General features: G+C 43.1%; 1 protein-coding gene across 1 annotated transcript in view; it reads left to right on the top strand.

Moving 5' to 3' along the window:
• Window positions 1–26,757, top strand: part of RHOT2 (ras homolog family member T2) — a 390,839-nt gene that overhangs the window by 173,846 nt on the left and 190,236 nt on the right. Inside the window, 1 exon segment of the mRNA XM_053694715.1 lies at window positions 3,886–3,970. Coding sequence (XP_053550690.1) covers window positions 3,886–3,970 — 85 coding nt within the window.

Raw genomic sequence — 26,757 nt, 5'->3', positions numbered from 1 at the left:
ATACGGGAATACGCAGTATTCTACTTCGAATGGCTCACCTCATTAGACATGAGGGGATGACGTAATCTCCTGATTGTCGGTTATTGAGATCCTTCCCAGTTTTTGTTGGAAGATCAGGGTTTCGTTTGTCTGGTCCTGCGGTTATGCCTGTTTCTTGTTGGGCATACCCTACGGGTTGCCTTATATTTTCTTTTATGTGGTTAGGATGTCTTTTATTTTAGGATTATATGTTTCCTTCGGGAACTTCTCTGGGATCAATTCTCGCTGTTTACTTCTGCGGAAGTTTGTTAAGGACATGTTAGTCCTATGTTTTGTCTGTTATTCTCTTCCCCTTTGAGGGAGGATTTAAGCAGCTTGACAGTTAGGACCCTGTCTGCAGGCTGGTCCTGCCTGGGTTCAGATCTTCTGTCTTGTGGCTTGTTGAGACACGTGGTGCCTGTTCTGCCTGGCTGGTCCGGTTGAGGCGCTGAGTGCTCACTTTATTATTTGTGTTTTCTTGTTTTTATTTTAAAAGTTTCTGCTAAGCATTCTAAAGAGGACTTGTGGGTCCGTGAGGCTGAAAGGATTGCTTTAGTCCTTATTTCGCCTTCAAGCTGGTTGACTGTGTCAGCAGAGTTCTGCTGCGTCAGCAGAGTTCTGCTGCGTCACTCCTTTTTGCTTCCGATTCTCTCGGGACCTAGAGTTTATTCCTCACGTGGGAGGATTGGGTGTTTAGCGCATCCTTACCGCTGGTTTAGGGTGGTTTGGCCTTTCTAAGGCTCTAGGAATTTTCCTTTTGGACTTGTTCCTTCCGTGGTTCTCTTGTTCAGTGAGACCGTTTGGACTTTGTCCGTTTCTCCTTTGGGGACCTGGTTTTCCCTTCGAGAGAGTTTCCTTTGGACTCTGCTTAGGGTTTTTCCTGGAACTGGGGTTGCTCCGCATCCTTGTTTTCATGTGCTCCTCTGTCTCGTATAGAGGTGATGTGGAGACTAGCCTTTGCTCGAGTGACCTTGTCCTCGAGGTGTTCCCTTGCTTTGGACGTCTGTGGCAGTTCGAACGCCTATGGGCTCTAGTGTCTTGGTGCGAGATGCCTTAGCTCCTTGGAGCGTTTGGACTTCGGCAATGGCTGGCCTCTTCCTTTGGGTCGGGACTTGTGAGGTGTTCTCGTTCTCCGTGTTCTTCTGGATATTGCATTGAAATCTCCATGTGGGTCTGTTTTTTATATCAGACGGGGTGTTTGAGTTTCTGGGATATTGTTTATTTTAAACAATTGGGGGCTCGGACCTGTCATCGCCCTGATTCTTCCGGTTGCTTAAACTTTTGCTCAGCGTTTTCCCTGGTGGATTCTGTTGCAGGTTGTTACCGTCTTTTTTTCTTCAGGATCTAGTGTGGGTTCGGGGTTCTCCTGTTCCAGGGAACTTGGGCTATGACCTTTGGTCTGGCTAGTAGATCTGGTCACGGTTGGCCAGATTTTCTGCGTGCCGCTGCTTATTGGGCTTGCTTATGCCTTAATTAACAGTTTCCCTTGGAAGGTTTGCTGAAGTAACCTGATGACTTCGCAGTTTTGCAGGCGAAGGGTTTACAGGGTAACCGCTGCAGGCTAATTTTCGAAGGGGATTCCTTCAAAGTTCATCTACGTTGGAGATTGATCTCTTGTTGAGCTGTTGCCTTGTGTCTTGTGGGCAGGCGCTCTGTCTTTAATGGCCCCCTCTTTCTTGGGGGGGGGGCTTGTTCTCCTACGGAGGTGGCCTTGTTTTAGGGCTTCTCCTAGATTCAGGAGATGGAACACAGGGTTTAACCTATTTTGGAGAGAGGCATTCTCTCTGGGTTGTTCTGTTCTATCTGGAGTCTTGCTGGCTCCTCGTCGAGATGGGCCTTTTGCTAGATTTTTCTGGGTCTTCGGCCTTGTCGACTGTCTTTAAGGAGTTTTGGGTGGGCCCCAAGCTCTGTTGGAATGGCTGAAGCCATTTTTTACGCTCTTTTGTGAGCTGGTGTTGGGGTTCTTCTGTATCCCTGTTTTCAGGCCTGCTGACGCTTGGGCTGGCCCGGCTGGGAGTAGGTTCTGAGATTTGTTGTTCATTTCGGGGGTGTAATGGGCCTCGTTGAGGTTCTGTGCTTCTCCCCTTTTGAGACCTATGTGTCGGTCTGGCGGCTTGGATTGCCTAGAGTGTGCTCTCTGTCTTGGAATTTTGCAATCTGCTATCTTGTTTAGCCGCATTTTACTACTTAGCAAGTATTCTCTTTCTGTGTCATCCTGATGACGGCTGCGTGTTCTTGACTCAGGTGTTTACCTCGTCTGGGTCAGCTACACGTATTTGTGTTGACTACTTCAGTATTCTGACATCTTAAGGAATCCTACTTCAGTTGTCGTTTTCGGTGCTTTCACACAATGCTGAGAGTAAAATTCGCTGTTCGGATGCCCGGTCCTAGACCTGTGTTTCTGTTAGTAGTAGTAGTATAGTAAGAATATATATATTACTAGAATATAAACATAGATTGGAAAAAATAATGAAATCAATTCCAAACCAAATAATGATAATGTGAAAGTCTATGAGTCCAGGGTAATGACAATTTCCAGATGTTTGAGGCTGCACTCTGTCAAAGGATGGCTATCCTGTAGTATGGAATCTAAAAAAGAATAAAAAACAGAGGCGCCACCATGGCCTAATATCGCCAGTACAGGTAAAATGAGCAGCAATATGAGAATGTGAATACTCACAAACATAAAGCACCCCACTGGTGCTAGTAGAGCAGACTGACACTTCTCAGTGGTTCAGCACACTGTATCCAAAGCGCAGAGACAGTCAGGAATCCTCTGACACTCCAATGTATATGTGCCTATGGATAAAGGAAAAAGCAACACGACATGGCCCAATATCATCAAGACAAGGGGGAAACAATACCAATTGCTTGCACTTACAAGATGGTGGGCACCTTCAGGTGCAATCTCAGCAAACTGGAGCCAAAACGTCGCCCAGTAGACTTAAAACAGCAATCCTCAACAGGAACCAGGATCAATGATATAATTTATCACAGGTGGTGATAAAAACACACAATAGCAAGTGTGTAAAAAAGTATAAAAAGTCTTTATTAACACAGCGACGCGTTTCTCAGCCTGCTCAGGGCTGTTTCATCAGGCTGAGAAACGCGTCGCTGTGGGGTGTCTTTGCTTCCTCCTGGTGGCCAGGTTCTTAATTCCCAAACGTAATGAATGCAGCTGTTGACTCTTTCCATCTGAAGAAAAGAAAATGATCAGGTAAGCATCATTTTATGTTTTTTTTAACAATTCAAAGACAGATTTATTTTGTGATTAGAGCAGGTACCTCAGTCTCACTTTGGCTACATTAACCCTCCCTGACTGAACGTATTTGTCTACATCGGAACAAAGTTCCAATGTAAACAATTGAGTAAAAATTTTAATCACACAAGTGATTTCAATGATGGGATTGGGTCAGGGGGGAGTGCCTATGACATTAGTCACGCCCCCCAGCCCACGATTCCATATAGGAAGCTGCTAAGGTTTCAGGGCAGCCTAAAGTTTAGGAAGTTCCCTGCTGTCCTAATGGCGCTAAAGCCCAGCGTAGTTAAGACAGTATAGAACATCCTAACGGCGGGAAGGGGTTAAGAAAGTCATTAAAAAGGTCTGTCTCTCTTAGTTCCTATGCATATGTCATAGCTGTAAACAACTAATATAATTGTAAAAAATACAGCTACATATTATTCTAATGAAAATTATTGCTTTGAATACATAATTATGTCTAGCGTATATTTACTGTTTAATATCCCTTTAATTAGCGCTGCTGGTTATCCCCCTCTCTCTTCCTCTAGCTGTTCCCTTGCTTTCGCCTTCTCCTCTGTTCTTCAGCCTCCTTTTTATTCACTCCAGCATTTCCTATCCCTTTACAGGCTGCGTGTTCCTCACAACTCATCCACTGAATTGAATCATTTCGGCTACCAGTTCCTTCAGAAGACATTTGAAAAACATGACCAGGTGAGATATATATAATATATACCCGTATTGTTCCGAGTATAGGCCGCTCCTGATTATAGGCCGCACCCTTAAAGTTGGGTGCCATTTTAAAGAAATAATTTTTTAAGTTATTATAGAAAATATGAGTGCAGACCTTGCTTGAAAAAAATATTCTAACTAACTGACAGGAGAAGGAATATTCCTAACATAATTAAAGCTGATACTTTTCTTTGTACATTGAGTTTTTTTCTTCTGAAGTTTAGCAGGTATTAAGTGTTCTGTGGGGTAAAAAAAAGGTATTTGGAGCAGTATATTTGTGTATCACCATAACTATTTAAGTCACAACAAACATTACAATGATCTGCTTTGCAAAAATGTATCTGTGCACAGAAGAACTCGGAACCTTGACCAGTTTTTTTTTTTATACTTCCCTAAAGTTAATACTCCATTGTACATAAGTTTTATTTTGTTATTATTTGTACCTAATCTTTTACAATGTTCTTGCTGCCCTCACCTGCACATTACTGTGTCAGCACGGCCATAGCTCTGTGTGAATCGCTATGATCAGCCTTTACATTCCGTGCTTTTCATGCCGCCTGGCTGCAAAGGTTACCATAACAACGGAACGAGTCTCTCTGAAGAGTATGCCAGCCATAAACAAAATACTGGTATTAACAGCAAGTTAGTCTCTACTTTCCTCTAACTTACTCAAGCGCCGACTCAATCACAAAGGCAGCAGCTGCAGCAGAGCACTCACCACATCAGAGAGCTGCACTTGTACGCTAACTGCTTCCGCCCTCCGGAGCTCCTATCTGGCGTCTCACGTGCTAAATAAACTAAGCTACTACACCTCCCATTCCCGCATTCGGCCTTTAGCGTGGGAACTCGGGAGGCAACAACACAATTTAAAATACCGGTAAATAAAAAAAAAATGACAGAATTAAAAAACAAGATGCCGTAGATAGCTTACTGATTATTGGCCGCATCCGATTATTAAATTAGGGGGGAAAAGTGTGGCCTATACTCAGAACAATACGGTATATATATATATATATATATATATATATATATAGTAGCCGGTGGCCTAGCACTCCATCCACATCGATGCTTCTAGTGCCCGGGTGCAATCCTCAAATAGTATACATAGATAGTTAGTAGAGATGGAGGGCACTCACAGGACTTCATACAAAAGATAGCCTTTATTATTATAGTAACATAGGTATAGTGTCGACGTTTCGGCCTTTTCCTAGGCCTTCTTCAAGACAATTTTCATAGTCTAAAAACATAAACACAAACAATACAATGAAACACAAAACCAAGAATGTCATACCCAAGTATGCACCAAAGTGTGACCCTCCACCAGTGGAGATCATAATAACCCAAGTGACATATAAAAAGGCTTCAACCAGAGTAGAGAAGCCATATCAACCAGTTGCCAGGGAAGAATTGAGAAGAAAGTCCAAAGAAAGCAGAAAACAGAAAATAGAAAGAGACAAAGGAAAAAAGAAAAAAAGGAGAAAAAAAGGGCAAATATGGGGAAACATGCACCAAACTGAGCTACTGAGCTACATTCAAACACTGTCACAGTCCACATGGAACTAGAGCCACCCTAATTATTAATATGATATGAGAACACCTAGTAACAGGCAGATACCATTACAACCCTGCATAATACTCAAAGACTATGGTGGACAGACAGACTGTACATTCACAGATCCAACATCAGTTAACTGCCAAAGGTAAGAACCCTTACTGAGGGACTCTTAGTGATCAATTGCCACTCACCACATTATTAAGTACATTATCATCATCATACACAACAGAGTGTCAGTAAATCACTAAATCATAGTTGTAAGAGCACTATCACAATCGGACAGTGTGTCAATAAAAACGTAAGCCAGACTATTAAACCCACATGTTCACAGCCACAATAAGCCCTGAGTGTAGAATGCCCATGACCTAAGTGCCACTCACCAGATATTATAAAATAGATACTATCATCATCATACACAGCAGCTTGTCAGTAAATCGCTAAACCATGATCATACGCACACTATCTCAAACAGCAACTATGTCAATCAAACTGCTTAGCAGCAATGGTAAACTCGTAGATCACTAAACCATAATTGTTAAACAAATTATCATCATCATACACCGCACTGTGTCAGTAAATCACAAAACCATAATTCGTAAGCGCGTTGTCACTCTCAAAGAGTATGTCAATAGAACCGCTTAGCCACAGTAGTAAACTCACATGATCACAGCCAACGTAAGCCCTGAGCGTAGAATGCCCATAACCTAGGTGCCACTCACCGTATCATTAAATATACTATCATTATCATACACAGCAGCGTGTCAAAAAATGACCATCATAAGCACACTACTAAAAACGGCAAATATGTCAATAAAGCCGCTTAGCAATAATAGTAAATTCGCATATTCACAGCCACAATAGCATTGTGTATTAGACGCCCACAATATAAGTGCAGTTACTGTCAATAGTACATCTGAAAACAACCGGTAGCATATCCATAAAACAGTAAGCTATAGCATTAAACTCATTTATAAACCGCCAACAAAAGCATATGAGAATGAGGAGCCACGGCAGGAGCCATCACCCTTCTTACCTCAAGTAATGCGGAATACGACCTCCGCGTAAAGCTCCCAAAGAGACACGATCATATGGGGGAATATCCGCGAAGTGAGCCTTTAAATAGGGCGGTCCCGCCCCCTACAAGAGCCAATCAGACCCCACGCCCTGAGCATAACTCAACCGGACGTATGTCAGTGGCAACATCTAAAAGGTACACACAACGTAAGGAGTGAGTGACATGTACCTGCCCCATATGCGCCAATCATAACCCCCAATACCGATCACATGGGCGTAGTGACAGAATGAAAACACCTCAATGTATGCAGATGCCTAGCGGCAAAACTCAATTTACATAGTGATGAAATCCCCAATGCCTCCAAACAGAGGGGGGTCAGATATAACATATGCCTCAATACTGAAGCTGCAAAACAAATAAAGAATTTAGAATAACCCTTATAGCGATCAAACATAAAAATATACCGTACTTGTAACATACACAGTAAACCAAAGCAGATAAAGATAGGGGCAACAAAAATGACTATGCAGGCCGGATGTCTGACATACCCCGACCGTAAGTGTGGCATACCCAAACCGACTTATAACCACGGAGTACAATGACACAAAACTGGGGGCCTAGACCCATGGCACCAGGTGCCAAGTAGCAAGGATATGGGGTAGAATAGTATCCTGAGTGGAGAAGAAAAATGGTTTCAGACAAGAGAACAAACAGAAAGTGAGCAGATGTCACAGCAGGACAGAGAGAGTGTAAGGGAACACCACCCATCACAGGAGGACCGCATATATATGACCAATGTAATTAAATATTTAATAGAATAGGGCATAGTCAATGCTGGCATTTAAGCCATTTGGAGCCAGTGTGTCCAGTCTATGTATCCATCTGGCTTCACTTCTGAGGAGTTCAGAATTCCTGTCTCCCCCCCGTTTCAGGGGGGCCACCCTGTCAATGAGCATAGCCCTAAGGGTGGATATTGTATGTCGTTGCTCCAAGAAATGTCTTGCCACAGGCTGGTCCGAGTGGCCATCCTTGAGGGCTGCCCTAATGGCGCTCTTATGATTGGCCAATCTCTCCCGGAATGGGGTGATGGTTTTACCCACATAGAACCGTCCACATGGGCAAGATAGTAGGTAGATAGTAGGTAGACCACAAAATCAGATGTGCAAGTCAATCTATGCTTTATAGCAAAGCTCTTATTGGTGGTTGGATGGTGGAAACTTTCGCCAGTTATGAGGGAGCTGCAAATTTAAACATGAGATAAGCAGTGAGGTGATACACTTCTTAGATCTATGCATTTTTAAGTCAGGGGGTACAGGGGAATGTAAATTGAACACGACCTTGTATTCAAAGCCCACTGATAGAAATACACTTCGACAGTTCACCAGTTACCACCCACCTCAACTTAAAAAGGGAATCATCAAATCCCAACTGATGCGTGTTATGCGCAATAACTCTGACCAAGAAAAGATGCTACTTCAACTCGATGAAATGAAAACAAAATTCCTCAACAGAGGCTATAATCCTGTAATGGTGCAAAAAATACTTGAAGAGGTGAAGCAGCAGGAACGAGGTTGTCTAATGGCAGGAAGGGCTGGTACAGACCCCATCACCAGTGAACCCACCCTGAATGTGATCACCAGATACACCCCTGCTACAGGTACATTGCGTAAGGTCATCAACAGGAACTGGCCACTCGTAAGTGGAGATGGTTCACTACCACTTACCATTTAAAGAAAGCCCCCCCCGAGGGTGGTACATAAAAGTGGACGGAGTCTTAAATCATATCTGATGAGGACGGACCCCTGGAAGAAGGAGAGAACCTGGTTAAAACCCCTCAAAAATGGATGTTACAAATGTGGGAGCTGCGTGACCTGCAGCTCCCTCATAACTGGCGAACGTTTCCACCATCCAACCACCAATAAGAGCTTTGCTATAAAGCATAGATTGACTTGCACATCTGATTTTGTGGTCTACCTACTGTCTTGCCCATGTGGACGGTTCTATGTGGGTAAAACCATCACCCCATTCCGGGAGAGATTGGCCAATCATAAGAGCGCCATTAGGGCAGCCCTCAAGGATGGCCACTCGGACCAGCCTGTGGCAAGACATTTCTTGGAGCAACGACATACAATATCCACCCTTAGGGCTATGCTCATTGACAGGGTGGCCCCCCTGAAACGGGGGGGAGACAGGAATTCTGAACTCCTCAGAAGTGAAGCCAGATGGATACATAGACTGGACACACTGGCTCCAAATGGCTTAAATGCCAGCATTGACTATGCCCTATTTTATTAAATATTTAATTACATTGGTCATATATATGCGGTCCTCCTGTTATGGGTGGTGTTCCCTTACACTCTCTCTGTCTGCTGTGACATCTGCTCACTTTCTGTTTGTTCTCTTGTCTGAAACCATTTTTCTTCTCCACTCAGGATACTATTCTACCCCACATATCCTTGCTACTTGGCACCTGGTGCCATGGTTCTAGGCCCCCAGTTTTGTGTCATTGTACACCGTGGTTATAAGTCGGTTTGGGTATGCCACACTTACGGTCGGGGTATGTCAGACATCCGGCCTGCATAGTCATTTTTGTTGCCCCTATCTTTATCTGCTATGGTTTACTGTGTATGTTACAAGTACGGTATATTTTTATGTTTGATCGCTATAAGGGTTATTCTAAATTCTTATCTGTTTTGCAGCTTCAGCATTGAGGCATATGTTATATCTGACCCCCCTCTGTTTGGAGGGATTGGGGATTTCATCACTATGTAAATTGAGTTTTGCCGCTAGGCATCTGCATACATTGAGGTGTTTTCATTCTGTCACTACGCCCATGTGATCGGTATTGGGGGTTATGATTGGCGCATATGGGGCAGGTACATGTCACTCACTCCTTACGTTGTGTGTACCTTTTAGATGTTGCCACTGACATACGTCCGGTTGAGTTACGCTCAGGGCGTGGGGTCTGATTGGCTCCTGTAGGGGGCGGGACCGCCCTATTTAAAGGCTCACTTCGCGGCTATTCCCCCTTATGATCTTGTCACTTTGGGAGCTTTACGCGGAGGTCGTATTCCGCATTAGTTGAGGTAAGAAGGGTGATGGCTCCTGCCGTGGCTCCTCATTCTCATATGCTTTTGTTGGCGGTTTATAAATGAGTTTAATGCTATAGCTTACTGTTTTATGGATATGCTACCGGTTGTTTTCAGATGTACTATTGACAGTAACTGCACTTATATTGTGGGCGTCTAATACACAGTGCTATTGTGGCTGTGAATATGCGAATTTACTATTGTTGCTAAGCGGCTTTATTGACATATTTGCCGTTTTTAGTAGTGTGCTTATGATGGTCATTTTTTTGACACGCTGCTGTGTATGATAATGATAGTATATTTAATGATACGGTGAGTGGCACCTAGGTTATGGGCATTCTACGCTCAGGGCTTACTTTGGCTGTGATTATGTGAGTTTACTACTGTGGCTAAGCGGTTCTATTGACATACTCTGAGAGTGACAACGCGCTTACAAAAATTATGGTTTTGTGATTTACTGACACAGTGCGGTGTATGATGATGATAATTTGTTTAACAATTATGGTTTAGTGATCTACGAGTTTACCATTGCTGCTAAGCAGTTTGATTGACATAGTTGCTGTTTGAGATAGTGTGCGTATGATCATGGTTTAGCGATTTACTGACACTGCTGTGTATGATGATGATAGTATTATTTTATAATATGGTGAGTGGCACTTAGGTCATGGGCATTCTACACTCAGGGCTTATTGTGGCTGTGAACATGTGGGTTTAATAGTCTGGCTTACGTTTTTATTGACACACTGTCCGATTGTGATAGTGCTCTTACAACTATGATTTAGTGATTTACTGACACTCTGTTGTGTATGATGATGATAATGTACTTAATAATGTGGTGAGTGGCAATTGATCACTAAGAGTCCCTCAGTAAGGGTTCTTACCTTTGGCGGTTAACTGATGTTGGATCTGTGAATGTACAGTCTGTCTGTCCACCATAGTCTTTGAGTATTATGCAGGGTTGTAATGGTATCTGCCTGTTACTAGGTGTTCTCATATCATATTAATAATTAGGGTGGCTCTAGTTCCATGTGGACTGTGACAGTGTTTGAATGTAGCTCAGTAGCTCAGTTTGGTGCATGTTTCCCCATATTTGCCTTTTTTTCTCCTTTTTTTCTTTTTTCCTTTTCTCTTTCTATTTTCTGTTTTCTGCTTTCTTTGGACTTTCTTCTCAATTCTTCCCTGGCAACTGGTTGATATGGCTTCTCTACTCTGGTTGAAGCCTTTTTATATGTCACTTGGGTTATTATGATCTCCACTGGTGGAGGGTCACACTTTGGTGCATACTTGGGTATGACATTCTTGGTTTTGTGTCTCATTGTATTGTTTTTGTTTATGTTTTTAGACTATGAAAATTGTCTTGAAGAAGGCCTAGGAAAAGGCCGAAACGTCGACACTATACTATGTTACTATAATAATAAAGGCTATCTTTTGTATGAAGTCCTGTGAGTGCCCTCCATCTGTACTAACTATCTATATATATATATATATACACAGTGGGACCTCGGTTAACGAACGACTCGGTAAACGAAATTTCGGTTTACGAATGAAAATTCTTTAAAAAAAATGCTTCGGTTTACGATTTTTTTTCACAATACGAAACAAGTGTCCCGGTTTGCCCCTGCATACTGAAGTGTGGGTAGCATTGTGGAGGTGTTGGAGAGGTTTTGGAGCCATTTGCAGCAAGTTGTTGAGCCTTTTGAAGCCATTTGCAGCAAGTTATTGAGCCTTTTGGAGCCATTTGCAGCAAGTTGTGGAGCCTTTTGGAGCCATTGGAGCCATTTGCAGCAGGTTTTGGAGCCTTTTGCAGCAGGTTTTGGAGCCTTTATTTGACTTTTTTTCACCTCCGGAACGCATTAATTGGTTTTCAATGCATTCCTTTGGGAAACCGTGTTTCGGTTTACGAATTTTTCGCAATACGAAACGTCCTGGAGAACGAATTAAATTCTTAAACCGAGGTCCCACTGTATATGTATATATATATATATATATATATATATATATATATATATATGTGTGTGTGTATGTGTGTATATATATATATATATATATATATATATATATACATATTATTTTTCAACAATTAAAGGGATAGAAATGTCAAACTTGAAATTTGCATGGGTGCATTTAATTTAGAAATATAAGCATTTCCTTCCTAAGATAGGGAGAGTCAAAGGCTTCATTCCTTACTGTTCGGAAATACAACACCTGGCCACCAGGAGGAGGCAAAGACACCACAGCCAAATGCTTAAATATCCCTCCCACTTCCTTATTACCTCAGTCATTCTTTGCCTTTCGTCACGTTAGGAGGTGGCAGAGAAGTGGCAGAAGATTCGGAGAGTCCTGAAAAAGGGTCTCTGCCTTTCGAAATAGGACTGGGGTTTTAAGTAGTCATGTCAACCTTTCAGTGAGAGTATTGATGAAAGTTAGAGTCTGGAGATGCAGGGAAAGTTTTTCTTCAAAACCATCCAGACTACTGCTAACAGCTCCTAAGCAATCAGCATTGACAAGTTTCACTGCCTGCTTTCTCTGACTCAAGTCCATGTCAGGAGTGTTGCTATAAGACTGTCACACTTGAGAGGCTGTGTTCTGTTCCACAGCATGGATCCTGGAGGTAAGATTGTTTACATTTTTACACATAAAACGCTATAACAGGGTCATAGTGTGGCTCCTTTATACCTTGATAGGATCCAGGGTTAATATCCTCTGAAGGGTGTTTATTGAACAGTTGGGATTAATTCATCAGTGTATTAATTATTAACATGCTGCTTTGTGTGAATTTTTCCTGGACTGATAGACTGTGTTTTTGGCTGGAACAAACAGGTTTCACTTTTAGGTTTCACTTTCGTTTTTGAAACTGTTGCACAGCTCCTATTACTTGCTGTACTTGTAATAACAGGGAAAGTACCATCTTGCACTCCATGTGACCGGGTGTGGTCTATGTTCATTTCCTCCATTCTGGCTGAGACTTGAACCTGAGGAGAGCGTTTCCTCTGTTAACTGTCTGGGTCTAGGAGGTGGTGAGTGCCCCAGCCATTGGGAGTATAAAGGTGCAGTTTTCTATACTAAAAAATGTTTTTATTTGTGTCCTTCTGTGGGTATAACCTGAGCTATGAAGGTAGAAGGTACTCCTTCTGTACTAAATCATACCTGTTTATATTGTGAGGAGGCCATGGTTTTCCCACCCACTCAATTATGTTCCACATGCCTTAACACCGTTTTAAAGTTTAAGAAGGGAGACAAGCCTGCAAAGGCTCTTAGTCCCTCTGAGCTGTCTACCTCTCAGGACTCTGCGTCCGGTGAGATTACTACCTTTGCTCCATTATCCACTCCACATGCAATTCCCCCTAGCACATCTAATCCTCCATCCGGAGGGGGCCTTCTTCCTGCAGACTTTGCCGCACAGTTACAAACGGCTGTGTCTGCGTCCCTCAGTGCATTACCTCACTCTAACAAATGCAAGAGAAAGGTTAAACATAGCTCTCCTGATCCAGAGTCATCTAAATATTTATTGGATTTAGCTATTATGTCCCAGTTATCCGATGATGAGTTAACCTCTGTAGCTTCAGAGGGTGAACTTTCTGGGTCGGAATTCTTAGCGTCTAAGCCGGAGGAACCGTCCTTTAGATTTAAAATTGAGCACTTGAGTTTTTTTTATTAAAGGAGGTTCTGTCTTTGTTAGAGGTTCCAGAGGCAGCGCTGCCTGAAGAACCTATGATACCTAAATTAGATAGCGTTTGCGAAGACAGGAAAGTTCCTTTGAATTTTCCTGTGCCGGTTAAGATGGCGAACATTATTAAGAATGAATTGGAAAGAATATGACTTTTAAGTCCAGACTCCTTTCTCTTCCCTTCAAGGGAAATATTTTATTTGGTCCAGTCCAGAACTCCATTATTTCTACGGTTACCGGAGGCAAGGGTGCCTTCCTACCGCAAGATAAGAAGAACCAAGTCTAAGGGACGCCAATCTTCTTATTTTCGTTCCTTTCGTTCTGACAAATCCCAACAACAACAATCCTCCTCCAAGCCCGAGCTTGGAATCCGGCTCAGTCCTGGAATAAATCCAAGCAGAATAAGAAGCCAGACGAAAACAAATTGGAATGAAGGGGCGGCCCCCGATCCGGGATTGGATCGTGTAGTGGGCAGACTGTCTCTTTTTTTCAGACGCCTGGTTCATGGACGTACAGGATCCGTGGGTCCTGGAGGTGGTATCTCAGGGATACAAGATAGGCTTCAAACCTCATCCGCCATGGGGCAGATTCCTTCTCTCGAATCTGTCAACCAGACCAGAAAAGAGGGATGCCTTTCTAGGGTGCGTTCGGGATCTATTCTCCATAGGAGTTGTTGTCCCGGTGCCTATCGAAGAAAAAGGTTTGGGGTTTTATTTTGCACCTTTTCGTGGTCCCAAAGAAGGAGGGAACTTTCCGCCCAATTCTGGACCTAAAGTGCTGAAACGATTTTCTCAGTGTCCCTTCCTTCAAGATGGAGACAATCAGGTCCATCCTTCATTTAATTTAGGAAGGCCAGTTTATGACCACTATAGATCTGAAGGACGTTCACCTTCATGTTCCAATCCACAGGGAACACTTCATTGCCCTTCCGTTTGGCCTAGCTACTGCTTCAAGAATCTTTACAAAGGTTCTGGGGGCTCTTCTAGCCGTTGCCAGAACTCAGGGTATTGCAGTAGCCTCATACTTGGACGATATCCTGGTGCAAGCACCATCCTTTCACCTTGCGGAAGAATTCTCTGAGTCCCTTCTCAGTCTTCTTCGATCACATGGATGTAAGATAAACTTGGAAAATAGTTCTCTTATCCCAAGTACCAGGGTGGAATTCCTGGGTACTATAATAGACTCCATATCCATGAGGATATTTCTAACAGACCAGAGACGTTGCAAGCTAACTTCGGCATGTCTTGCCCTACGGACCTCCTTGAGTCCCTCTGCGGCTCAGTGTATGGAGGTGATTGGTCTCATGGTGTCCTGCATGGACATCATTCCTTTTGCCAGGTTCTGTCTCAGACCTTTACAACTGTGCATGCTGAGGCAGTGGAACAGCGATCATTCAGATCTGTCTCAACAGATTGTATTAGACAGCTGGTCGAGAGAATTGACTTTCTTGGTGGCTTTGTCCAGATCATCTGTCCCGAGGGACATGCTTCTTAAGTCCATCCTGGGATATTGTATCTATGGACGCAAGCCTATCCGGATGGGGAGCTGTTTGGGGTGCCAGGAAGGCACAGGGGTTGTGGACTCAGGAGGAGTCCTCCCTCCTGATCAATATTTTGGAACTACGGGCAATCGTCAAGGCCTTGGCCTTGAAGGCTTGGCCACTTCTAGGTTCGTCCCAGATTCCAATTAGACAATATAACCTCGGTGGCTTACATCAACCATCAGGGGGGAACAAGAAGTTCCTTGGCGATGAAGGAAGTATCTCTGATTCTGGAGTGGACGGAGACCCACAGCTGGTCGCTGTCAATGATCCACATTCCGGGTGTGGACAACTGGGAGGCGGAATTTCTCAGCAGGCAATCCTTCCATCCAGGGTAATGGTCTCTCCATCTCGAGGTGTTTGCAGAGATATGCAGCAAGTGGGGAACGTCGTAGATAGATCTCATGGCGTCCCGTCTCAATACCAAGCTACCCAGGTACGGGTCGAGGGATCCCCAAGCGGATCTAATAGATGCACTAGCAGTGCCCTGGAGGTTCAAAAGTCATATATCTTTTTCCTCGAGTGGTGGCCTGCATCAAGCAGGAGCGGGTATTAGTAATCCTGATTGCTCCATCGTGGCCACGAAGGATGTGATTCGCGGATCAAGTGGGGATGTCCTCATCTCCTCCGTGGAAGTTACCTTGTCACAGAGACCTGCTGATACATGGTCCATTTGTTCAGCAAAATCTAGATTCTCTAAAGCTGACTGCGTGGAGATTGAACGCTTAGTCTTTGCCAAGAGAGGATTCTCTGAGAGTGTCATTGATACTCTTACTTAAGCTCGTAAACCAGTTACTCGGCGTATCTACCACAAGGTGTGGAGGACCTACTTATTCTGGTGTGAAGAGCGTGGTTTTTCCTGGCACAGATTTAAGGTTGCCAGGATCTTACCTTTTCTCCAAGATGGGCTGGAGAAGGGCCTTTCTGCTAGTTCCCTGAGGGGACAGATTTTGGCCCTGTCAGTTTTATTGCACAAGACACTGGCTGAGCTTTTAGAGGTGCAGTCCTTTGTTAAGGCTCTGATTAGGATCAGATCTGTGTTTAGATCTGGGGCTCCTCCTTTGAGCCTAAATCTTGTTCTTCTGGTTTTGCAACAGGTTCCGTTTGAGCCTCTGCATTCCGTTGACATTAAATTGTTATCTTGTAAGGTTCTCTTTTTATTGGCTATTGCCTCTGCGTGCAGAGTTTCTGAGATCTCTGCTTTGCAATGTGAGCCTCCTTATCTGATTTTTCATGCAAATAAGGCAGTTTTACATATTTAATTAGGTTTTCTTCTTAAGGTTGTGTCAGATCGCAACATCAATCAGGGGAAATTGTGGTTCCTTCCTTGTATCCTTTTTCATCGAAGGAACGCTTACTTCACAATTTGGATGTGGTTCGCGCCTTGAAGTGAAATCTTCAGGCTACTAAGGAGTTTAGACAATCTTCCTCTTTGTTAATTGTCTATTCGGGGAAGCGTAAGGTAGCAGAAGGCTACTTCGACTTCCCTATCTTTTTGGTTAAGGAGTGTCATCCGCTTTGTTTACGAGATGGCGGGACATCGTCCTCCAGAGAGGATAGCGGCTCATTCCACTAGAGCAGGGGTTTCCTCTTGGGCCTTTAAGAACGATGCCTCTATGGATCAGACTTGTAAGGCGGCTACCTGGTTCTCCTTACACACTTTTTCAAAATTTTACAAGTTTGATGTTTTTGCTTTGGCTGAAGCAGCTTTCGGGAGAAATGTTTTGCAGCATGTGGTGCCCCCAGAATAGGGTCCGCCTCTTCCTTTTTGTTCCCTCCTGTGTCCCAACAGTAAGGAATTAAGCCATGGACTCTCCCTATGTTAGCAAGGAAAACATAATTTATGCTTACCAGATAAATTCCTTTCCTTCCGGATAGGGAGAGTCAACGCCCCCGCCCGTTTTATCTTGTCTATGGGCGGTCCCCTATTATTTATTTTATTCTTCTGGCACCTTTTTATACCCTAATGTTTCTCCTACTTTTCCTTGTTCCCTCGGCTGAATGATTGGGGTAATGAGGAAGTGGGAGGGATATATATATATATTTTTTTTATTATTATTATTGAGGCAAAGTTTTTCGCATACATACGGCTAGATTATGAGTCTTGCGTTAGCCTTTAAAAGCAGCGTTGAGGGGTCCCGACGCTGCTTTTTAACGCCTGCTGGTATTAAGAGTCTGGCAGGTACAGGTGTCCGGCTCACTTTTCTTCCGCGACTCGAGTATACCGCAAATCCCCTTACGTCAATTGCGTATCCTATCTTTTCAATGCTATTTTCCTAACGCCGGTATTACAAGTATAGGGCCGGAACAACGTGAGCGGTACAGCCTCTCCTGTCAAGACTCGTACCGCATTTAAAAGTCAGTAGTTAGAGTTTTATGGGGCTAACGCCGTAACATAAAACTAAAAAGTACACTAACACCCATAAACTACCTATTAAACCCCCTAAACCGAGGCCCCCCCCCCACATCGCAAACACTTAAATAAAATTTTAACCCCTATCTGCCGACCCGGACATCGCCGCCCACTAGAATAAACATATTAACCCCTAAAACCGCCGCACTCCCCCCCGCCTCGCAAACACTAGTTAAATTTTTTTAACCCCCTAATATGCCTGTCCCTAACATCGCCGACACCTACCTACATTTATTAACCCCCTAATCTGCCCGCCCACAACGTCGCTGCAACTATATTAAATGTATTAACCCCTAAACCTAAGTCTAGCCCTAACCCCCCTAACTTAAATATAATTTCTCTTGCAAGGTGTATCCAGTCCACGGCTTCATCCTTTCTTGTGGGATATTCTCCTTCCCTACAGGAAGTGGCAAAGAGAGCACACAGCAGAGCTGTCCATATAGCTCCCCCTCTAGCTCCGCCCCCCAGTCATTCTCTTTGCCGGCTCTGACAGCAGGGCCACTCTGTGGAAGGGTAAAAGTGAATGTGGTGTTAGATTTGTAGTTTTATATCTTCAATCAAGTGTTTGTTATTTTTAAATGGTACCGGTTTGTACTATTTACTCTACAGCAGAAATGTGATGAAGAAATTCTGCTGAGAGGAAAATGACTTTAGAATGTTTGTAACTAAAATCCATTGCTGTTCCCCACACAGGACTGAGGAGTACCAGAAAACCTTCAGATTGGGGGGAACAGTTTGCAGGCTTAAAGGGACAGTTCACCCAAAAACTTTCTCCCCTTTAAATTATTCCCAATGATCCTTTTTACCTGCTAGAGTGTAATTAAATTGGTTGCAATTAGCTCCTTTACTCCTATTTCAGCATTTGAAATAGCTGATTTAGTTTGTGGTTTTCCCAACCTATACTGAAAGTTTTGATACTGGAGTTTATGCCAATTGATAAGCCTAAGTAAACACAGCCAGCAGAAGAAATTATCATCTCAGTGGGATGCAGGATAGTTAAAGTAATAAAATGATAAATTTCCATTGTTCTCTCTATGTATTTAGCTTTGGTTATGAGATAAGGAAGCAATTGTCTGTGAACACAAATATATAACATAATGAGATCTGATATACCTTACGTTCAACCCCTTGTAATAGGCTGTGGTTTCAAAGCACAAAACCAGCTACTTCATATACACAAATAAACCCCGGAAATGCAATTTCTCAACTATTTTATACTCTGCAGCTGGTATAAAAAGTCATTTAAAATACCTTAATGGGAAAACAATTTTACAGTGTACTGTCCCCTTTAACTGCAATAAGGTATGTTTCAGTCATCTTTTTCCTAGACAAGACTAGAAGACTGACAAGAATCCCCATGTGGGGAAGGTAAGCCATGTTCTGAGACTCAGTATAGAAGGAAGGCTTACTCAACCGGGCTCCATAGGCTTGGTGGACACTGTTACAGGGCAATCGTTATTTAATGAGAAAAAATACTCGTTATAGACGTTTTTTTATGCACTTTGGTGTGTTATTATGGGTTATCTTCCACATGGCATATGTTTAGTCACCTATTTGGGATTTTGAAGGCCCCACAACTCCGGAGTGAAGGGGGAGGGGGCCTAAATTTCGCGCCTCAGTTGCACCGTTAATATTGCAGACAGTTCATGCGAGCTTCCACGTGGAAGGGTCCAAAGACTGCTTGAGGACTTCACAGAAGTTTGTTTTCGACAAAACTAGTCCCCAGGGGCAGGTAGGGGCCACAGCAGTAAGCTGTGGGCAAGGTGCCTGTAGTTTATTAACCGGTTGTCCAGCTTTAGGTTGCTCCGTTTTGGGCATTAAGGGGTTTAATTGGGAGCTGAAAATTGTTGTGCAATCATTTCAAGCCCTTTAGGCCTCATACGGTAAAAATTTCAGAGAGATTGGATCATTTTTCACGGTTTGGTAAAATTGTGTGCGCTTTTTATTTCTTAAAGGCACAGTAACGTTTTTTTCAAATTGTAAAATTTTATTTGAATAAAGTGCTTTCCAAGCCTGCCTGTGACTATAATAATAAGTCTGTTAAACATGTCTGACACTAAAGAGAGGCCTTGCTCTATGTGTTTAGAAGCCATGGTGGAACCCCCTCAAACATTGTGTTCCAAGTGCACTAATGTGTCTATCACTTTAAAGATAATATGTGTCACTTAAAAATGTAGCCCTAGATGATTCTTTGACGGAAGGTAACGAGGATAGTCCGCCTTCCTCTCCCCATGTGTCGCCACCCAGTTACGCCCCGCGCAAGCGATGCCTAGTGCCTCTAGTGCATTGGCCCCTATTACATTACAACAATTAGTGACAGTCATGGATAATTCCCTTGCAACATTTCTATCCAACTGCCAGTTTTTTCCTACAAAGCGTGATAAGCTCTGTTTTAAGAAACAGATTATGAGCAGTCAGAAGCTTTGGGAGGTTTATCTGAGTGTACCCTCACAACACTCTGAAGTGGCGGTGAGGGATTTGATGTCTGAAGGAGAACTTTCTGACTCAGGAAAAGGTTTCTCAGCGGGCAGAATCAGATTCATTTAGCGTTTAAATTTACACTGGAACACCTCCGCGTATTGCTTAGGGAGGTATTAGCCACTCTGGATGATTGTCCCAGAGAAATTGTGTAAAATGGACAAGTACCTAGAGGGTCCCTGTATACACTGATGCGTTTCCGATCCCCTAAAAGGTTGCGGATATTGTTACTAGGGAGTGGAATAGACCAGGTGTCCCTTTTTGTTCCCCCCCTCATTTTCAAGAAAACTGTTCCCCATAAATGACCCCAGGCGGGACTCGTGGCCGCAGTCCCCTAAGGTTGAGGGGGGCGGTTTCTACTCTTGCTAAGCGCACAACCATACCAATTGCTTTTAAAGATCCGATGGATAAAAAATTAGAAGGTTTACTTAAGAAAATTTTTGGTTCAACAAGGTTTCCTTCAGAAAATTTTTGTTCAACCAAGGTTTCCTTCTCCAAACCTATTGCCTGCATTATTCCTGTAAATACTGCAGTGGCTTTCTGGTTTTGAGGCGCTGGAGGAGTCGCTCCAGACGGAGACCCTCATACGATGAACTTATAGATAGAATTTAAGGCTCTAAAGCTGGCTAATTCTATTATCCCCCCCCCCCCCGGATGGCCGCTTGCAATTAGCTAAGTTAGCCGGCAAAAAATTCAGGTTTCGCCATTATGGCGCGCAGAGCGCTTTGGCTCAAGTCATGGTCGGCCGATGTGTCCGTCAAAATCTAAATTGTTAAATATCCCTTTCAAGGGAGAAGACCCTTTTTGGGCCAGAATTGAAAGAGATTATTTCAGAAATCACCCGGGGGGAAAGGGCCATGCTCTTCCTTAGGACCAAGCCCTTTAAGGCTAGAAACAAAGCTAATTTTCGTTCCTTTCGTACTTCAGGAGCGGTTCGACTTCAACCTCTACAGCTGCAAAAACAACGAGGGTAACGCTTCACAGCCAAGGCAACCTGGACGCCTTACCAGGGCTGGAACAAGGGGGTAAACAGGCCAAAAAGCCTGCAGCTGCTACCAAGACTGCATGAAGGGGTAGCCCCCGATCCGGGACCGGATCTGGTTAGGGGGCAGACTCTCTCTCTTCGCTCAGGCTTGGGCAAGAGATGTTCACAATCCCTGGGCAGTAGAGATTGTTACCCCCAGGGATATCTTCTAGAATTCAAGGACTTCCCTCCAAAGGGAAGTTTCACATTTCTCGTCCTGTCCTTCAGACCAGACAAAGAAAGAGGCGTTCATACGCTGTGTAGAAGATCTACTCCACGATGGGAGTGATATGTTCAGTTCCAATTGCAGAACAAGGAACGGGCTTTTACTCCACAAACCTGTTTTGTGGTTCCCAAAAAAGAGGGAACTTTCAGACCAATCCTGGATCTAAAATCCCTCAGGTCCCATCATTCAAGATGGATACCATTCGAACGATCTTACCAATGATCCAGGAAGGTCAATATATGACTACCGTGGATTTAAAGGATGCGTACCTACATATCCCCTATCCACAAAGATCATCACCCAGTTTCTCAGGTTCACTTTTCTGGACAAGCATTACCAGTTCGTGGCTCTTCCCTTTGGTTTGGCCACTGCTCCCAGAATTTTCACAAAGGTGCTAGGTTCCCTTCTGGCGGTGCTAAGACCGCGGGGGCATAGCAGTAGCGCCTTATCTAGACAACATCCTAATTCAGGCATCGTCTTTTCCCAGAGCCCAGGCTCACACGGAAATTGTACTGGCCTTTCTAAGGTCTCACCGGGTGGAAGGTGAACATCAAAAAGAGTTCTCTGTCCCCGTTCACAAGGGTTCCCTTCCTGGGAACACTAATAGATTCGGTAGAAATGAAAATATTTCTGACGGAGGTCAGAAAGTTAAAGCTTTTAGCTACTTGCCGAGTACTTCCATTCCACTCCCTCAGCCATCTATAGCTCAGTGCATGGAGGCAATCGGGATTAATGGTAGCGGCAATGGACATAGTCTCTTTTGCTCGAATACATCTCAGGACCACTGCAACTGTGCATTCTCAAACAGTGGAATGGGGATTACGCAGACTTGTCTCCTCAGATACAATTGGACCAGAGGACCAGAGACTCTCTTCTCTGGTGGTTGTCTCAGGATCATCTGTCTCAGGGAACATGTTTTCCGAAGACCAGAATGGATCATTGTAACGACTGATGCCAGGTCTGTTAGGCTGGGGTGCAGTGTGGGACTCCTGAAAAGCTCAGGGCCTATGGTCTCGGAAGAATTCTCTTCTCCCGATAAACATTTTGGAACTGAGAGCGATATTCAATGCGCTTCAGGCATGGCCTCAGCTAGCTGTGGCCAAATTCATCAGATTTCAGTCGGACAACATCACGACTTGTAGCTTACATCAATCATCAGGGGGGAACGAAGAGTTCCTTAGCGATGAAGGAAGTCTCCAAAATATCAGGTGGGTGGAGGATCACTCCTGCCATCTTCTCAGCAATTCACATCCCAGGAGGTGGACAACTGGGGAAGCGGATTTTCTAAGTCGTCAGACTTTTCACCCGGGGGAGTGGGAACTCCACCCCAGAGGTTTTTGCTCAGCTGACTCAGCTATGGGGCACTCCAGAATTGGATCTGATGGCGTCCCGTCAGAACACCAAACTTCCTCTCTACGGATCCAGGTCCAGGGACCCCAAGGCGGTATTGATAGATGCTCTAGCAGCGCCTTGGTCCTTCAATCTGGCTTATGTCTTTCCCACCGTTTCCTCTTCTCCCTCGTCTGGTCACCAGAATAAAGCAGGAGAAGGCTTCGGTGATTCTGATCAGCGCCTGCGTGGCCACGCAGACTTGGTATGCAGACCTAGTGGACATGTCATCTGTTCCACCTATGGACACTGCCATTGAGGCAGGATCTTCTAATACAGGGTCCATTCAAGCATCCAAATCTAGTTTCTTCCTGCGTCTGACGTGCTTGGAGATTGAACGCTTAATTCTATCTAAGGGTGGTTTCTCTGAGTCAGTTATAGATACTCTGATTCAGGCTAGAAAGCCTGTCACTAGGAAAATCTACCATAAGATATGGCGAAAATATCTTTGTTGGTGTGAATCCAATGGTTACTCATGGAGTAAGATTAGGATTCCCAGAATTTGTCTTTTCTCCAAGGATTGGAGAAAGGATTGTCAGCTAGTTCCTTAAAGGGACAGATATCTGCTCTGTCTATTCTCTTACACAAGCGTCTGGCAGAAGTACCAGACGTTCAAGCGGTTTGCTCAGGCTCTAGTCAGAATCAAGCCTGTTTATAAACCTGTGGCTCCGCCATGGGAGTCTTAATCTAGTTCTTTCAGTTCTTCAAGGGGTTCCTTTTGAACCTTTACATTCCATAGATATTAAGTTATTATCTTGGAAAGTTTTGTTTTTGGTAGCTATATCTTCTGCTCGAAGAGTTTCAGAATTGTCTGCTTTACAGTGTTATTCACCGTACCTGGTGTTTCACGCAGATAAGGTTGTTTTGCGTACCAAACCTGGGTTTCTTCCTAAGGTTGTTTCTAACAAGAATATTAACCAGGAAATAATAGTTCCTTCTCTGTGTCCTAACCCATCTTCAAAGAAGGAACGCCCTGCTACACAATCTTGATTTAGTTTGTGCTTTAAAATTCTATTTACAAGCAACTAAAGGACTTTAGACAAACATCATCCCTTGTTTGTCATTTATTCTGGTAAGAGGAGAGGTCAGAAAGCGACTGCTACATCTCTTTCCTTTGGGCTTTTTATTATTTTGGGGGCTTTTTTATTTTATTAGGGGGATTAGAGTAGGTGTAATAGTTTAAATTCTTGTAATTTTTTTTATTTTTTTCTGTAATTTAGTGTTTGTTTGTTTTCGTACTTTAGTTTATTTAATTAATTGTAGTTAATTTAGGATTTATTTTTTTTTAGTGTAGTGTTAGGTGTAATTGTAATTTAGCTTTAGGGTTTATTTTACAGGTAAATTTGTACTTATTTTATCTAGGTAGTTAGTAAATAGTTAATAACTATTTAATAACTATTCTACCTAGTTAAAATAAATACAAAGTTGCCTGTAAAATAAAAATAAATCCTATGCTAGCTACAATGTAACTATTAGTTATATTGTAGCTATTGTAGGGGTTTATTTTACAGGTAAGTATTTAGTTTTAAATAGGAATAATTAATTTAATTGTAGTAATTGTATTTAGATTTATTTAAATTATATTTAAGTTAGGGGGTTAGGGTTAGACTTAGGTTTAGGGGTTAATATATTTATTATAGTGGCGGCGACGTTGGGGGTGGCAGATTAGGGGTTAATAAGTGTAGGTAGGTGTCGGCGGCAGATTAGGGGTTAATAAATATAATGTAGGGTTCAGCGATGTTGTGGGCAGCAGATTAGGGGTTCATAAGTATAATGTAGGTGGCGGCGGTGTCCGGAGCGGCAGATTAGGGGTTAATAATATAATGCAGGTGGCGGCGATGTCAGGGGGCGGCAGATTAGGGGTTAATAAGTGTAAGATTAGGGGTGTTTAGACTCGGGGTTCATGTTAGGGTGTTAGGTGTAGACATAAAAAGTATTGTCCCATAGGAATAAATGGGGCTGCGTTAGGAGCTGAACGCTGTTTTTTTTCCAGCAGATTCTGCCCCATTGATTCCTATGGGGAAATCGTGCACTATTTTCCTTAGGGGGATTTATTTATTTTTAAAACAGCGTTCCTCGCAAATTCTAATTGTGCAGTACAATAATAAAATAAAATCTGAGGTCCCATCAATGAGATCCATAAATGGTCTCATCTGTACCAGGTAGCCCTCTGTAAATGTCATTATCCTATAAGGTGTGGGGTCCAGGAGAGGCCCTCCTGAATGGAATAGAGGGCTTAGCTCTTCTTATTGGCATGTCTTTTCTTCTTAAATTGTATTAGTTCTTACAGCTAACATTTAATTTGCTAATTCTTGCCATGTAGTCAGAAGATATTGCTCACTGCATATGCATTTTTTAATATGCAACCGGGGTTTTACATTTTTGCTGTAAAAGTTACTGTTCATTACATATGGTTTTTTTGAATATGTGATTTATAAATTTATATAATGCAGGTGGCGGCGATGTCAGGGGCGGCAGATTAGGGGTTAATAAGTGTAAGATTAGGGGTGTTTAGACTCGGGGTTCATGTTAGGGTGTTAGGTGTAGACATAAAAAGTATTGTCCCATAGGAATAAAATGGGGCCTGCGTTAGGAGCTGAACGCTGTTTTTTTTCCAGCAGATTCTGCCCCATTGATTCCTATGGGGAAATCGTGCACATGCACGTTTAGCCAGCTCACCGCTACCGTAAGCAGTGCTGGTATTACAGTGAGATGTGGAGCTAAATTTTGCTCTCCGCTCACTTTTTAGAGGCTAACGCCGGGTTGAAAAAAAACCTGTAATACCAGCGTTGTCTGTAGGTGAGCGGTGAGCTGAAACTGCTCGTTAGCACCGCACCCCTGTTACCGCAAAACTCGTAATCTCGCTGATAGTAAGTTATTACAGCATTATACAGTTGCAAGGTTCATCTTATAAATCACATATTCAAAAAAACCATATGTAATGAACAGTAACTTTTACAGCAAAAATGTAAAACCCCGGTTGCATATTAAAAATGCATATGCAGTGAGCAATATCTTCTGACTACATGGCAAGAATTAGCAAATTAAATGTTAGCTGTAAGAACTAATACAATTTAAGAAGAAAAGACATGCCAATAAGAAGAGCTAAGCCCTCTATTCCATTCAGGAGGCCTCTCCTGGACCCCACACCTTATAGGATAATGACATTTACAGAGGGCTACCTGGTACAGATGAGACCATTTATGGATCTCATTGATGGGACCTCAGATTTTATTTTATTATTGTACTGCACAATTAGAATTTGCGAGGAACGCTGTTTTAAAAATAAATAAATCCCCCTAAGGAAAATAGTGGCCACTTTTGGACCACTCACATTAGTAAATACCAGTATGGGGACATAATGGAGGTCTCATATAAATACCCAATATAAAGGGCCACTTCTGGACCCTAGGCAAGTGTATATATATATATCTACATAAGCTGCATGGTGCCATCAGTAAAAAGGAAGGACGTATAGACTAGAGACTGCAGGACCTTAAAAACTATAATTTAACATTTAAGGTGTATGAAAATGGTAATAAGGAGTACCGATTGAGAGGGTCGTGGTTTTAAATTGGTCTGAGTATGCTGGAATGTAGTTCAGTTTTTCGGAGCCAAATCACATAATAAAGCCCAGGACAAAAATTATTTTATGGCTGTGGGGATGCAACATGACTTTGTGTGTGGCCTTGAGATGCCTAATACAGTAGCAAATTCCTGAACAACAAGGAAGGTATAAGCATAATTATCGGTGTGTAATCGACCAGCTTCAGAGGGTAAGTTAGGCTTCATAAATACAGTGTGATATGACATAAGGTATGGACATTAAGGGAAAACATGGAGTAAGAGTGACCTATTAGGTTGTAGCTGAACTATTCTGGTGTGATCTACCTTCCAGCTTTGTAGTGCATCTGAGACATAGGGCACTATTATTACTAGGCATGTGTTACTTCAAAACTAGGGGACCCCAGAACCAACAGGTAATATATGTACATTTGCAGAAGCAGGCAACACCTGAGTAAGTTAATATTGAGTAATAGGTGCATATTGAACTCTTGACATACTTCTAGGGAACATTTCAGACCTTACTATGCAGATATATATTGCTACACAGGTAGTCGGGTAGCTTGGGCTACACAAGTTGGGATAATACACGAGCAGCAGTAATGGTATGAATATGTTTAATATGGTGCGCTATATAGTGGTAAATGAAGGCTTCCATTTCCACCCTGAACCCTGAAGCTCATCTGTCCCACTGCCTCGGCCGCTGGCAGCGAGCTCAGTTTCACCAAAGGAATATTCTGGAGGGATCATGTAAGGTCTTCTTGCACTAACCGCTCTCATATGTAGTTAGAATTTATGATATCTCACCC

This window comes from Bombina bombina, chromosome 11, assembly GCF_027579735.1.
Source record: "Bombina bombina isolate aBomBom1 chromosome 11, aBomBom1.pri, whole genome shotgun sequence".
In the NCBI taxonomy this organism is placed as follows: domain Eukaryota; kingdom Metazoa; phylum Chordata; class Amphibia; order Anura; family Bombinatoridae; genus Bombina; species Bombina bombina.
The sequence above is the reverse complement of the archived record's forward strand: the minus strand, read 5'-3'. Positions and strand labels throughout refer to the sequence as shown.